Consider the following 13,709-nt stretch of genomic DNA (forward strand, 5'->3'; position numbering starts at 1 on the left):
AACTTAAAGCTCCCCTCGTGCGACTTGAGGCCACTTCCTCTTGTCTTATCACTAGTTACTTGGGAGAAGAGACCGACACCCACCTGGCTACGACCTCCTTTCAGGTAGTTGTAGAGAGTGATAAGGTGTCTCCTCAGCTTCCTTTTCTTCAGGCTAAATAATCCCAGCTCCCTCAGCTGCTCCTCATAAGACTTCTGCTCCAGACCCTTCACCAGCTTCGTTGCCCTTCTCTGCACACGCTCCAGCACCTCAATGTCTCTCTTGTAGTGAGGGGCCCAAAACTGAACACAGTATTCAAGGTGCAGCATCACCAATGCCAAGTACAGGGGGACAATCACTTCCATAGTCCTGCTGGCCACACTATTTCTGATACAAAATACAATATGGGTTGTAACAAATGGCACCTCTAGATGCAGTGTTTCAACTTGGTCTGAATGTTCTTTTATTGACTGTCTTACAAATAACTTTTCTCAAACTTTCCTCCCCAGAGACATTTTTTTCGTAACTTAGGGTCGATTTTAACCTACGCCTTTTTGGGAACTGCCATCTCCTGCATTGTCATAGGGTAAGTGAATGCCTTCTGCTATTATTGCTGAAGTCATTATTAGTGCTTGGTTTTTTTTTCAATTAAAAACTAAACTGTAAAAAGAATTGTGGACCCTGCATGGTCAATATACTTCATAACTTGTGTAACAGATAAAGTAATTCCTTATCAGGGAATGCCGAGTTGGAAAAGGCAAAACTCTTGGATAGTAAGAACTGTCTAAGGCATTCAGGAAATTGTCTGTGACTGATGTAAGCCTGAACTGCTTTCTACAACCCTGTAGCTTTAACCATCTGTCCTGAGAAATAGAACCATTCTCTCAATTGAAATTCCGTGCTTCTAACCAGAATTCCTTCTAGAGGACAGCAGATCTCTAACAGAAAAGGAAGGACTTTAAATCTCAGAAGGGGGAGGAACCAATACCTAGTGGCATATATGTAAAATAACTGGAGTAATTTCAAAGGCTAAGTGAAACTTTTTAGTTGAAGATCATACAAAAAGCCTCAGTCTGGAACGATGTGTGAATTTAGCCTGAATATGACTAAATGGCTTCTGCAGAAAAAGAATGGAAAAAAGCAGAGGGGGGGGAAATTCTGTTTTATTTCCGTACCTCCTTAGTGAAAAGTTTCTGATTTTGTTTCAAAATTTGCCTAATTAAAGAAAAGATTTGCTAGTCAGAAACGGATTATATATTTCTAGGCTGGAATGATGTGAAACTTTTGTTCGGCTGTTTGGTTAGCTCAATCAAAATTAAACAAACCATTTAAAAATCCTTTTGGATAATAAAAGTGCATGTGTTTCACAATACTTATGAATACCACAGAGACACTTCAGCTCTCATGTTCTGGGAAAATTCCTGTTGCAGGTGAAAATGAATGACCAGAGTTGGATTCTGCAGTGAGCTGTGCCTGCACAGAGCCTTACTGAGAAAAGCAATGCACTGTTCACAGTTTAACCTTAGCATCGTTAGGCATCCCATGGCATTTCTGTGCTACGGAGTGGTGCAGAGACCTAGCTGAGTCTATATGGTCTGTGGCGGTGCTAGAACAGTGCTGCATGTAAGTGAGTAAGTCTTGCTGAGAGGCCTTGATCTTGCTGGGATTGTGCTCAGTCAAAATGGGAAAAAGTCATGGAATGTTCTGGTGTTCAGGTTTTAGACAGGAAGCACACTGTGTCTTGTAGGATTTACTTGAGGTCCTGGGCTGTAGAACTCTGAAATGTACCATTTAATCTGCATGATATGGAAAGATTTATGGAAACACTTCAGTTTTTGAGAGGGTGCTTGAATTTAAAACTGGTCAAAATTCTGTACAAATGAACAGCACTTTCAAATTATAGAAACAATTAATTTTTTATTTCTGTCTTTTCCCTTTCTTTATAATGGACCTTTAAGTAAAGATGTATGTGCTGCATCAAGGTATAACTCCTTACTGACATTATTATGAGATGGAACTTTCTCCTTTAATGTCATTTTGATAATAGTAAAACACATGAATGACCTACAACTTAGAGTTCAATGATTTTAACACTGTTCTTTTATGGGTATGTCATCATGTCTATCTTGACGTCCTAGATTCCTAATAATCAAGTAACTTAGTAAGCATAATGTACCTGAGGCACTGTGGCTGTTCTGCAAGCTATGGTCACTCCAAATATGAGGAAATTTTAGACTCCACAATGAAAAGCAACATTCAAAGTACGATCACCTTCTGTGCTGAAACACAAAGGAGTGTAAACTCTGTATGTGGCTGTTTCCCTTTCATGTGAAGGGGAAACTGGTGAAGATCTATGAGCTAAGGAGAAAGGATACCTTCGATTTCAGACACAAATCTGTAACTCCAGGAGACAGTGTGCCATGTGTCTCACTTACTGGATAGGAAAAGCTTACTCCTGCTTTTCTTTCCGAAATTTTGCTTTCCTTGAGAGATGGCACCTCATCATCCTCTGACCTCTCCTATTGTTTGTTCTCCTCTGGAGAAGGATGTGAGGCAGAAAGCTCTGGATCTTGGGGATCCTTCTTTTCTAATGGGAACAAGCACGGAGTTTTAAAGACCCAGAATATACAGAATTCCACAAAATTATATAATTAAACAATCAGAACCATTTCCTGCCTGTTGCTTGATGTCCTTACATTTAAACCACTCTATTAATTTCTTTGTGATGCTCTACAGCTTGTGATAGAGCTCCGAAAGCACTTATCCAAGTGAAAGAGAAATAGCAGTATCGCAGCACTGTCACTTCAGGAGGTGAATGTCTGCTTCATAGATCCATGAAGATCACAGCTTGGACAGCTGCACCACTCATATGTTTCCCCCATCTTTATTTGCAGTAATATACACCTCAGTAAGACCCTCGCTCTTGGAGTTGCTTCTTTTCAATACATTTATATGGCAAATAGCACCCCTAAGGTTGGAATTATAAATTCAGTAAATATCTGCATCCTGATAACAGTTTGAGATGAATGCTGGCACATTACTGAGGTAACAGTGGTTATGGACCTCATTAGGACTCTTCCTGTGCTTCCTCTCACTTGTCTTAGCCATTGAACATTTCTCTCCTGTAAACCAATTGCTAATAGCTCTGAAAGACTGCAGAAAAGCAGTAGGGCTGTCCAGCCCAGTGATGCTCTTAAACATGCTGAGCTCTGACATGTGTCATTGCCCTTTGCAAATGGAAAATGCCAGAGCAGCTTTGATAAGCATGTTAAAAGAAACATAATGTATTGAGTTTAGCCTACATTCCAAATACTGTCATTCCTGTATCCGTGTTATTTTGTCTAAAACAGAATAAATGCAGATAGAATCTACTACAGAAAGTTCCTGCTAGGTCCAGCAATTCAAAGTTCAAGCCCGTAGTCAGGGATAAAGATCCAAAGAAAACCCTAAGGTAGAGGACTAAGCACTGAGCAGCACTGGGCCTTGTACTGTGTTCCATACAAACCCACAACCCGCAGAGAAGGCAGATAATATATTCAGAATAGGGCTTATGTGAATGTGAAGCATGTTTGCATAATGTACATGTCAGGATAAGAATGAGATAATGAGAGCATGAAGAAGAAAGATGATACAAAAACTTTACTGAAGAGAACTAAAAATAAGTCCTACAAGAAAAACATATGCTAAGTGAGAGGGGATGAAGAGCTATAGTTGTTACAAAAGAAAGGACAGAATCCTGAGGTACTTCTACATTGCATTGCTGTAGGCAAATATTTTGTGCATAGGTATGATTAAACATGTGCTTACTTTTTATTATATATGCACAACACATATACATGTTCAGTACATCAATATACATAGGCTTAGACTCTGTGTACCCAGCCTCTCATTGGGACTGTGCTCTTCCTGCCTGAGGGAATTACAAAGCACCCCATTGTGAACTCCTCCTGTGGACTTGCTGTAGTGACAGGGTACAGCCTATAACAAAGAAGGACCAGACCTCTCTTTGTAAACCAGAAACAGCTGGGAAATATCATTAATAAAGAAAAGGAACATCATTTGGATTGTGCAAACTCTTAGAGTGCTAAAAAGTTGCCATGGAACACACTGATACAATGGTGCCTGTCTCCTCTTTGTAAACCTTTGCTTTTGTATGAAAGGCTGTCTTCCGGCATCAAGAAAGATGAACTGTGTGGAATTTGAGTGAAAAGGCTATAATCAGGTATTCCCATTGAGGGCAGGGGAAGGGGAGTAAGAGGGATTGCTTTTTTTTTGTTGAAGGCAGTGCTGAAACGTAATTGCTTTCAACTAAATACTGCTCTAAGGAATGCTTGCCCACGTTAGCTGTAATACTGTCCTCAGCCACTTAACACACACGCAAGTTATAGTAATTCCCAAGCTCTCCCAGCTAGGCTGAATTATGTCCTTTGCACCAAGTCTGACTAGCAAGGATCCATGCAGAGAGATCCCATGAGGGAAAGGAGAAATTGCCCCACTCCGAGCCATAGTGACTTTGCAGAATTGCTGAAGTTGCCCCTTCATGATGAACAGAGTCTACTGACTCTGGGTCTGCATGCTATAAGATCATATAAGATCCAGTGTCTCAACAGATCTTTTCTCTGGCAGTGGTTCCAGCTTCCCGTCTCCTGAAGAATAGTGTGGGATGATCAGCGAGACAGCTCTTTACTCCTAAGAAAAATCATACAGGTTAAGTCTCTCTGAGGCCTTCTGATACAGGGTGGGCAGTCTCTTGCTGTCGCAGACTACTTGAGTTTCACAGACTCAGAGAACAATTTAGGTTGGAAGCAATGTCTGGATGTCTGCAGTCCAACCTCCTAATAAATGCATGACTGGCTTCAAATTTAAATCCAGTTGCTCAGGGCCCTGTCCAGCTGAGTTTTGAATGTCTCCAAGAATGAGAATTCCACTGGCTCTCTGGGAAACCTATTCTGGTCTTAACCACCCTCACTACAAAGATTGTTCTTCTGTATATCCAATTGGAATTTCTCTTGCTTCACCTTGTAACCATTGCCTCCCATCCTTTCACTATGCATCCCTCAGAAGTTGGCTTCATCTTCTCTATAACCACCTATTAGTTGAAGACAGTAGTTAGCTCCCCTCCTAGTTACAAGAGAAAGCTGAGCTGGTTTTCTCCAGGCTGAAATAACTCAGCCCTTTGTCTCTTCTCATACATCATGCCTGTCAGCCCCCTAACTATCTTGGTGGTTCTCTGCTGGACTGTCTCCTATCAGTCTTTCTTGTACTGGAGGTCTAAAACTGGGCATGTTATTCCAGAGGCCACCTCACAAGTGCCAAGAAGAGACTAATCACTTCTCTTGACTTGCTCACTATGCTTCCATGAACGCAACCCGGTTTGCAGTTAGCCTTCATAGCTGCAATTATGAAGTCCACTTCTGACTCATGCTCAACTTGATATCCTCCAGGACTCCAGGAGTTTTCTGCACATAGCTATCTAGCCAGTCATGCTCCTATGTGACTGTTGCATGGCGTTACTCCATCTTTGCAATATGTATCTGGATCTTAGCTGTGTATTGATGACTGACTGTGAGTTGAAGCAGCACTGAGCTGATGCTACTCAGTGAGCCCATGAAAACTGGGCTACTGAAAAATTAAATTAACATGTTCCCCCTCTTGCTTTTTTTTTCTTTTTTTTTTTTTTACCTTTTAGGAAGAAGCAGGGAGAAGGGCCTAACTTCAGCTTCTGCAGGGAATAGTGTTCTCTTCCCTTAGATTTTATTTTTAATAAACTGTGCTATCTGATGGGATGCATCTTCCAGAATTGATGCCTGTGATAGATATTTTCAATTTTGATAATGGAAGAGTGCTCCAGAATTTGTAAAAATCTTGACACTATGGTAACAACCCATCAGAGCAACATATGGGGTACTGAGTGGCAGGGGGAGTAGAAAGATTCACATTGTTTTTCCCCTCTTGAAATCATCCTGAATCCTTAGATCAGCATTCTCAGTGCCAGCCAGGGCCAAGATGCTTATGCACAGGAGCACTGACTTCCTAAAGTTGGCCTTATCTGTGATTTTTGATTCAGTTTCACTTGGGTTCTCTCGAATTGCAATACCAAAACCACATTTTAGATATTCAGAGTGCAGCATGTTTGCAGTCACTTACTCATATTTTTCCAGCCTGCGCAGTACGTTTGGCAAGGCCTGATTTTTCTGGAATTTGAAGCTCTCTGAGTGTGCAACTCAAATAGCAAACATATTTGCAGACAGCTTAGGCCGTTTGATCTGTCTTTGTGGCTGCAGTGAGAATTTTGCTTGAATGAAGCTGAGATAAAAAATAGGGTTTGGATCAGAAAAAAATAGAGTAATTGTTGGTTTGAGACAGTGAAGTTATGAAATACAAACAGCTGATAATACTGGTGTTAGGAAGAGTCATTTCAAGATCATCACTGTTTTAAGGGGAAAGATGTAGGTATTTATATTAGCTACTCAGTTTGCATAGCCTTCTCTAGCTGGAGAGGTAGGACTTCTCCATATTCCAACTAGAGCCAAAGTTGGTTAGTTTGGCCCGATTAATTCCAGTACAAGTCTGTGAGCGCGTGGATGCTTGCTTTAGAATAAGCATATCAGATTGTTTCATGGTAATCAGTGCTTAAAAGTTAACTTCTAATTAAAAAGACCACATGGAATCAAAGTATTTCCTTTGTGCATCTGTGTTTAGCTGCAGTGACTAACAGTTTGGACAAAGTCTCTTCTGACATTTAAATTAAATTGTAAGGAATAAGTCATCATACTTGTTTCTCACAGGCAGTCAAGAATCCTTTCCCTTCTCATTCCTCAGCATTCTACAAATGAATATTCAAATGTTTGTTGCATATGATCACTAAAAGCTGAGATTATAATATAATATAATAAAATATTTTCTAAATTCTTTCTTCCAAAAACTGAATCTTAAATGGTTTTGTTTGAAAACCAGAACAATTTTTTATTTCTATACACACACATACACATATATAAATATAAACTTGTAAGAGAGAAGGAAAGAAATATCAAGAAATACCACTCCAGATATTTTGAGGAAAAAAAAGCATGAGGTTGGGTTTTCCACCATAACATTTCTAAGTAGATATTTTCCATGCAAATGTCTGTGGTATCGAGATTCCATCATCACATGAAAATGTTTTTTCTTCAATCTTAACTGCACACTTTTAACAGCCCCTCTTTGTGCCTCCTAAAGGAGGAAGGGATGGGATGAATTAGTAACAGCGTTGCTAAAAAGCAGCAGTAGCAAGAAACGTTCAACTTTTCTTTACACAGTTTACATGGGTATGATGCATCCTGACATAACTATACAGTCATAGATTTAGTTCTCTCATCAGTATACCCATCCAGACATACTTCTAAAGGTTAGGAGACAAATTCCTTCCACTGGCATACCATTTAAACAGACTATTTAGAATTAATCATTTTGAGTAGAAAACAGTCTTTCAAAACAAAAAAAAAGTGTGACTTTTATGTGTGTGTGCGGTGTATTCACTTCCTCCTGAAAAGTTAGTTTATTTAGCCTTCTTCTCAACAACACGTAGCTTGCTCTGGCCTCATGGTAACATGAGACAGGTCTATTGATATTGATATATTGATATATTGACATATTCTCAGCAGACACAGGTTCCCTCTCCCATTAAGCATGAGGCAGCGCATGCCTGAGAGGTTCAGCATGCAATAGTTACATTTACTGAGCACTGCATGACTCTGGGGATTTTTTTTTTCCATAGATATTTCGGTAGTTTGGCAAATGCTAGATGAATGTTTACTTAGGTTATGGGTATGTTCTATATTACTTTCTGACTGAAGCTTAATGGAATCTACAAATGGGGTCTGCTGATGTGAAACAGTATTGAGCTTATAATCTGACTATTCTTTGTCATCTGAGGGCTATGGATAGACTTTACAACTTGGAAAATGAACACTTGTAGCTATGTGCTTCAGCAGAGCAAAACCAAATGTTGTTTGGCTTGAATCTACTGTACAGTGCTATGGGATTCTTCTGGATTTTGGAAACGATTTCTGCAAGGAAAAATGGGGCCAGGTTAAGGGTAACAGAAAAAAATATCTCTGTTACAGAGCTCTCCATAAACTAAGCAGATATCTGTACACAGATTATCTGCTGCTAGACCACCTAAGCTCTTACCTTCCCAGATGATAATTTTTGTATTAATTCAAAATTAGTTCATGTACAAGGAAAGTAGCATTTTTTTTCCTAATTAAAATATTGTTTTCTACTGCATGTTCCCACCAAATGACGCAAAAAAAGCCCAGGTCCATCTTTCCTCCACATGCCACCTGTAAATAGCAAATGCTTCACCTCCCGACAGGCAAGAATAAAAGCTTTATTTTTGGTACAAACAGAAACTTGTGAGGGGGAGTGTTAAAGTATCTTGGTGCTGTAGAGATTAACTGAAGGAGAAAGAGGGAAAAATTATATATAGACCATTTACCCTCCCTAGTGATAAAACCCCCTGAACATCAGATGTCTGGCTTTAATAATTTCTATTAATCTTTTGAAGCCAGATATTCAGCCTATCCCTGGAAACAAAGACAAAACTAGTAAGCAGACATTCAGGATGTAGTATAACTTTTGTAAAAGTATAGTACCTGTGTTGGTACCCTTTTTTGGTTTTTTGGCTGCTTTCATCTCCCATCTTGGAGTGAATGCAGGTGTTTTCTTTCAGTCATGAGGAAGTATTGCACCATTTTTGCATTGACTTGAGGAAACGCAACAGGCATGATTTAGCTGAAAAATCAAGCTGTTCTGCAGAGTTCTCCAGAGCAGGCAACCTAACACTGAGCCCCAGCAGGAAAAGAATTGGTGCGTTTAGTTGTTAATGTGCAGCGCAGTGCCCCAGTGCAGCAGCTTTGATTCTTTAGTCAGTCCAAATCTAAAATAATTCTGTTGCAGTCTGTGGAGTTGCAAACTGCAGCTCACAGCTGCAGTTCCAAGGGGTAGTTCCTGCTTATCACTTTTGTTTGAAGGTGTTTGGTGAAGGCAGAATAGGTTAGTAAAGTATGAGTTTAGAGAAGCTTGAAAATATACACCTGCTATGATATCTGGGTGTGGGAATTTTGCAAGGGGAGTAAAAAAGGGAAGAGGCTTTCTCTTAGACATAACTCTCAGAGAGTTCTAGCAGTTCTAAAAGTTATAAAGTAGTGAAAAAAGCCTCTAATTTGCCTGACTTACCAACTCATGGATAAGAAGCTGTGTTAAATCAAGACACTGATATAAAATAGTGTTTCCCAGACCACTAACACCCACACAGAGCTGAAAGTTCTTCCAAGAGTACTTTGATGCATTCAAGTATGTGTGTTGCTGCAAGTTCAGTCAGAATTTGTAGCTATTTTGCAATAAACATCTGACATTGTTTACTGCAGCAGAGTTGATCATGCAAAAAACACAGTTTTTCTTCTCATAAACAGATGTGGTGAACAGCAGGGTGTAATTATTTGTATCTTCCAGAAGAACCCCTCAGCATACTAAAGACAGTGAAAGAATTGTATTATATGAAACACTAAGGTGCGGGACTGCAGAGACAAACAGAACCTGGAATACCAGGAGACTCATCTAAAATCAAAAGGATGTTTAATTTGGTATTTGATACCCAGTAGATTCTCCAGGAATCCAGGAAAGAAATTAAATCATGCACTTTTCTGAAAACATGCAAATGGCATTTGTTGCAAAATAGGAAAAACACTGGAGTCCAAATATTTCCCAAGAAGAAACCCCACACTAGAAAGAAGAGTTTGTTTGGGGTTTTTTCATTTGTTTTTTTTTGGTTTTTTTTTTACAAAGTTTCTTCCCAGTTGCCTTGGAAGTTGAAGCTTTTTACTGCAGGGGTTAATACTTTTGGATAGATCTCCTAATGTCTTCTTCCCTGATCTTCATGGATCCTTTTAAGAACTGACACCCAGTGTGGTCTCCAAAGACTGCCATCCCCTATTTCTCTGGCTATAGACCACCCTGACAACTGTGCAACCCAGCTTCCTTGGCTGAAGCATCATTTGGAAGCCTCAAGTTTGCAAGACTACTCTCGTAGTCTCTATGTTAACTTTCAGGGAAAACACCTTTACAGAGCTTGTGAAATGGACAATATGCATCCCTTCTGGCCCCAATTCCTGACAGTCCACTACCATTCTCAGAAGTACATACCCTCTTCTCAGAACAGGCTACAGAAGAGATGAAAGCAGAAGGAGAAGGGGGTATAATGACTCTGGTGTATTGGTTCTTTTTCCATCTCCTACAGATATTCTTCCACACTATATGAGAAACCTGCACACAAAACATATGACTGAAGAAGGTATCTCTACTTCAGCCCATGCTATGCATTGCTTCAGGCCATACAGAATCACAGAATCACAGAATCGTATAGGTTGGAAAAGACCTTTAAGATCATCGAGTCCAACTGTAGGTTTACGGTTGGACTCAATGATCTTAAAGGTCTTTTCCAGCCTATACGATTCTGTGATTCTGTGATTCTGTAAACCTAACACTACCAAGACCACCACTATGCCATGTCCCTAAGCACCTCATCCAGATGTCTTTTAAATACCTCCAGGGATGGCGACTCAACCACTTCCCTGGGCAGCCTGTTCCAATGCTTGACAACCCTTTCAGTGAAGTAAAATTTCCTAATATCCAGTCTAAACCTCCCCTGGCACAACTTGAGGCCGTTTCCTCTTGTCCTATCACTTGTTACCTGGGAGAAGAGACTGACCCCCACCTCACTACAACCTCCTTTCAGGTAGTTGTAGAGAGCAAGAAGGTCTCCCCTCAGCCTCCTTTTCTCCAGGCTAAACAACCCCAGTTCCCTCAGCCACTCCTCATAAGACTTCTGCTCTAGACCCTTCACCAGCTTCGTTGCCCTTCTCTGGACACGCTCCAGCACCTCAATGTCTCTCTTGTAGTGAGGGGCCCAAAACTGAACACAATATTCAAGGTGCGGCCTCACCAGTGCCAAGTACAGGGGCACGATCACTTCCCCACTCCTGCTGGCCACGCTATTTTTGGTACAAGCCAGGATGCCATTGGCCTTCTTGGCCACCTGGGCACACTGCTGGCTCATGATTCAGGCAGCTGTCAACCAGCACCCCCAGGTCCTTCTCTGCCAGGCAGCTTTCCAGCCACTCTTCCCCAAGCCTGTAGCGTTGCATGGGGTTGTTGTGACCCAAGTGCAGGACCTTGCACTTGGCCTTGTTGAGCCTCATACAATTGGCCCCAGCCCATCGATCCAGCCTGTCCAGGTCCCTCTACAGACCCTTCCTACCCTCAAGCAGATCAACACTCCCACACAACTTGGTGTCATCTGCAAACTTACTGAGGGTGCACTTGATCCCTTCGTCCACATCATTGATAAAGATATTAAACAGGACTGGCCCCAACACAGAGCCCTGGGGAACACCACTTGTGACCAGACGCCAACTGGAGTAAACTCCATTCACCACCACTCTTTGGGCCCGGCCATCCAGCCAGTTCTTAACCCAGCGAAGAGTACACCCGTCCAAGCCATGAGCAGCCAGTTTCTCCAGGAGAATGCTGTGGAAAACCATGTCAAAGGCTTTACTGAAGTCTAGATAGACAACATCCACAGCCTTCCCCATATCCACTAGGTGGGTCACCTGGTCATAGAAGGAGATCAGGTTGGTCAAGCAGCACCTGCCTTTCCTGAACCCATGCTGGCTGGGCTTGATCGCTTGGTTATCCTCTACCTGCCATGTGATGGCACTCAGGATTATCTGCTCCATCAGCTTTCCCAGTACCGAGGTCAGGCTGACAGGCCTGTAGTTCCCCAGGTCCTCCTTCCAGCCCTTCTTGAAGATGGGTGTCACATTTGCTAATCTCCAGTCAACTGGGGCCTCCCCAGTTAGCCAGGACTGCTGGTAAATGATGGAAAGGGGCTTGGTGAGCACATCTGCCAGTTCCTTCAGTACTCTCAGGTGGATCTCATCAGGCCCCATAGACTTGTTAGTGTCTAAGTGGTGCAGCAGGTCACTAACCATTTCCCCCTGGATTATGGAGGCTCCATTCTGGTCCCCCCATCCCTATCTTCCAACTTGGGGGGCTGGGTACCCAGAGAGCAATTGGCCCTGCTATTAAAGACTGAGGCAGAGAAGGCATTAAGTACCTCAGCCTTTTCCTCATCCTTGGTCACTGTGTTCCCTCCCCTGTCTACTAGGGGCTGGAGATTCTCCTTAGCTCTCCTTTTGCTGCTAATGTATTTGAAGAAGTACTTTTTGTTGTCTTTTACGGCAGCAGCCAGATTGAGCTCTAGCTCAGCTTTGGCCCTTCTAATTTTCTCCCTGCACAGCCTTGCTACACCTTTGTAGTCCTCGACTTGCCTGCCCCTTCTTCCAAAGGTCGTAGACTCTCCTCTTTTTCCTGAGTTCTAGCCAAAGCTCTCTATTCAGCCAGGCCGGTCTTCTTCCCCACCGGCTCGTCTTTCGGCACCTGAGGACAGCCTGCTCTTGTGCCTTTAGGACTTCCTCCTTAAAGAATGTCCAGCCTTCCTGGACTCCTTTGCCCTTTGGGGCTGCCTCCCAGGAGACTCTCTCAACCAGTCTCCTAAACAGGCCAAAGTCCGCCCTCTGGAAGCCTAAGGTGGCAGTTTTGCTGACCCCCCTCGCCACTTCTCGAGGTATCAAAAACTCTATCATTTCATGATCACTCTGCCCAAGACGCCTCCAACCATCACATGGCTCACAAGTCCTTCTCTGTTCGTGAACAAGAGGTCCAGCGGGGCACCTTCCCTAGTTGGCTCGCTCACCAGCTGTGTCAGGAAGTGTGTGTGTGTGATCTGCCACACACTCCAGGAACATCCGAGACTGTTTCCTCTCTGCTGTATTGTATTTCCAGCAGGCATCCAGCAGGTTGAAGTCCCCCACAAGAACAAGGGCTAGCGATCATGAGGTTTCTCCTAGCTGCTTATAGAATAGTTCATCTGTCTCCTCATCCTGGTTGTCTGGTCTGTAACAGACTCCCACCACAATATCTGCCTTGTTGGCCTTCCCCCTGATTCTTACCCATAGACACTCCACCCTATCGTCACCATCATTAAGCTCTAAACTATCCAGACACTCCCTAACATACAGGGCTACCCCACCGCCTCTCCTGCCTCGCCTATCCCTCCTGAAGAGTTTATAGCCATCCATCGCCGCACTCCAGTTGTGCGAGTCATCCCACCATGTTTCCATGATGGCAACCATATCATAGTTTTCCTGGTGTACAGTGGCTTCCAGCTCCTCCTGCTTGTTGCCCATGCTGCGTGCATTGGTGTAGAGGCATTTCAGCTGGGCTGTCGTCCGTGTCTCCTTCATAGAGGAACACCCCTTGTGTGCTTTGAGGTGTTTCACTGGTGTTTCCCTCTTGGCTCCTACTGCCTCAGTATCCCCTAGCTCAACTCTGTTCGACTTCAGCTGTGCCCCAGCGTACCCCGCACATCTCGGAGACACAGGCTGAGTGCCCTCGCTAGCACCCGCTCCCTCTAACCATGGCACGTTGTCCCTCAGCTTCTCACAGGCAAGCCTGATATTACTCCCCTCCCCCTTCGAGTCTAGTTTAAAGCTTGGTCAATGAGCCCTGCAAGCTCCTGAGCAAAGATTCTCTTTCCCCTTTGAGAAACATGAATCCCGACAGACACCAGCAATCCTGGTGCTGTGTAGGCCATCCCGTTATCAAAAAAACCGAATCTGTGGCAATGA

General features: G+C 42.8%; 1 protein-coding gene across 2 annotated transcripts in view; it reads left to right on the plus strand.

Annotated features, from left to right (window-relative positions):
- The window catches only part of SLC9A9 (solute carrier family 9 member A9), a 250,212-nt gene that overhangs the window by 46,197 nt on the left and 190,306 nt on the right, over positions 1-13,709 (plus strand). For both annotated transcript variants that reach the window (XM_075507217.1, XM_075507218.1), the window contains exon 8: positions 489-565. In XM_075507217.1, the coding sequence (XP_075363332.1) occupies positions 489-565 (77 nt within the window). The remainder of the gene's footprint in view (positions 1-488; positions 566-13,709) is intronic.

Source organism: Mycteria americana, chromosome 7, assembly GCF_035582795.1.
Source record: "Mycteria americana isolate JAX WOST 10 ecotype Jacksonville Zoo and Gardens chromosome 7, USCA_MyAme_1.0, whole genome shotgun sequence".
Classification (NCBI taxonomy): Eukaryota; Metazoa; Chordata; class Aves; order Ciconiiformes; family Ciconiidae; genus Mycteria; species Mycteria americana.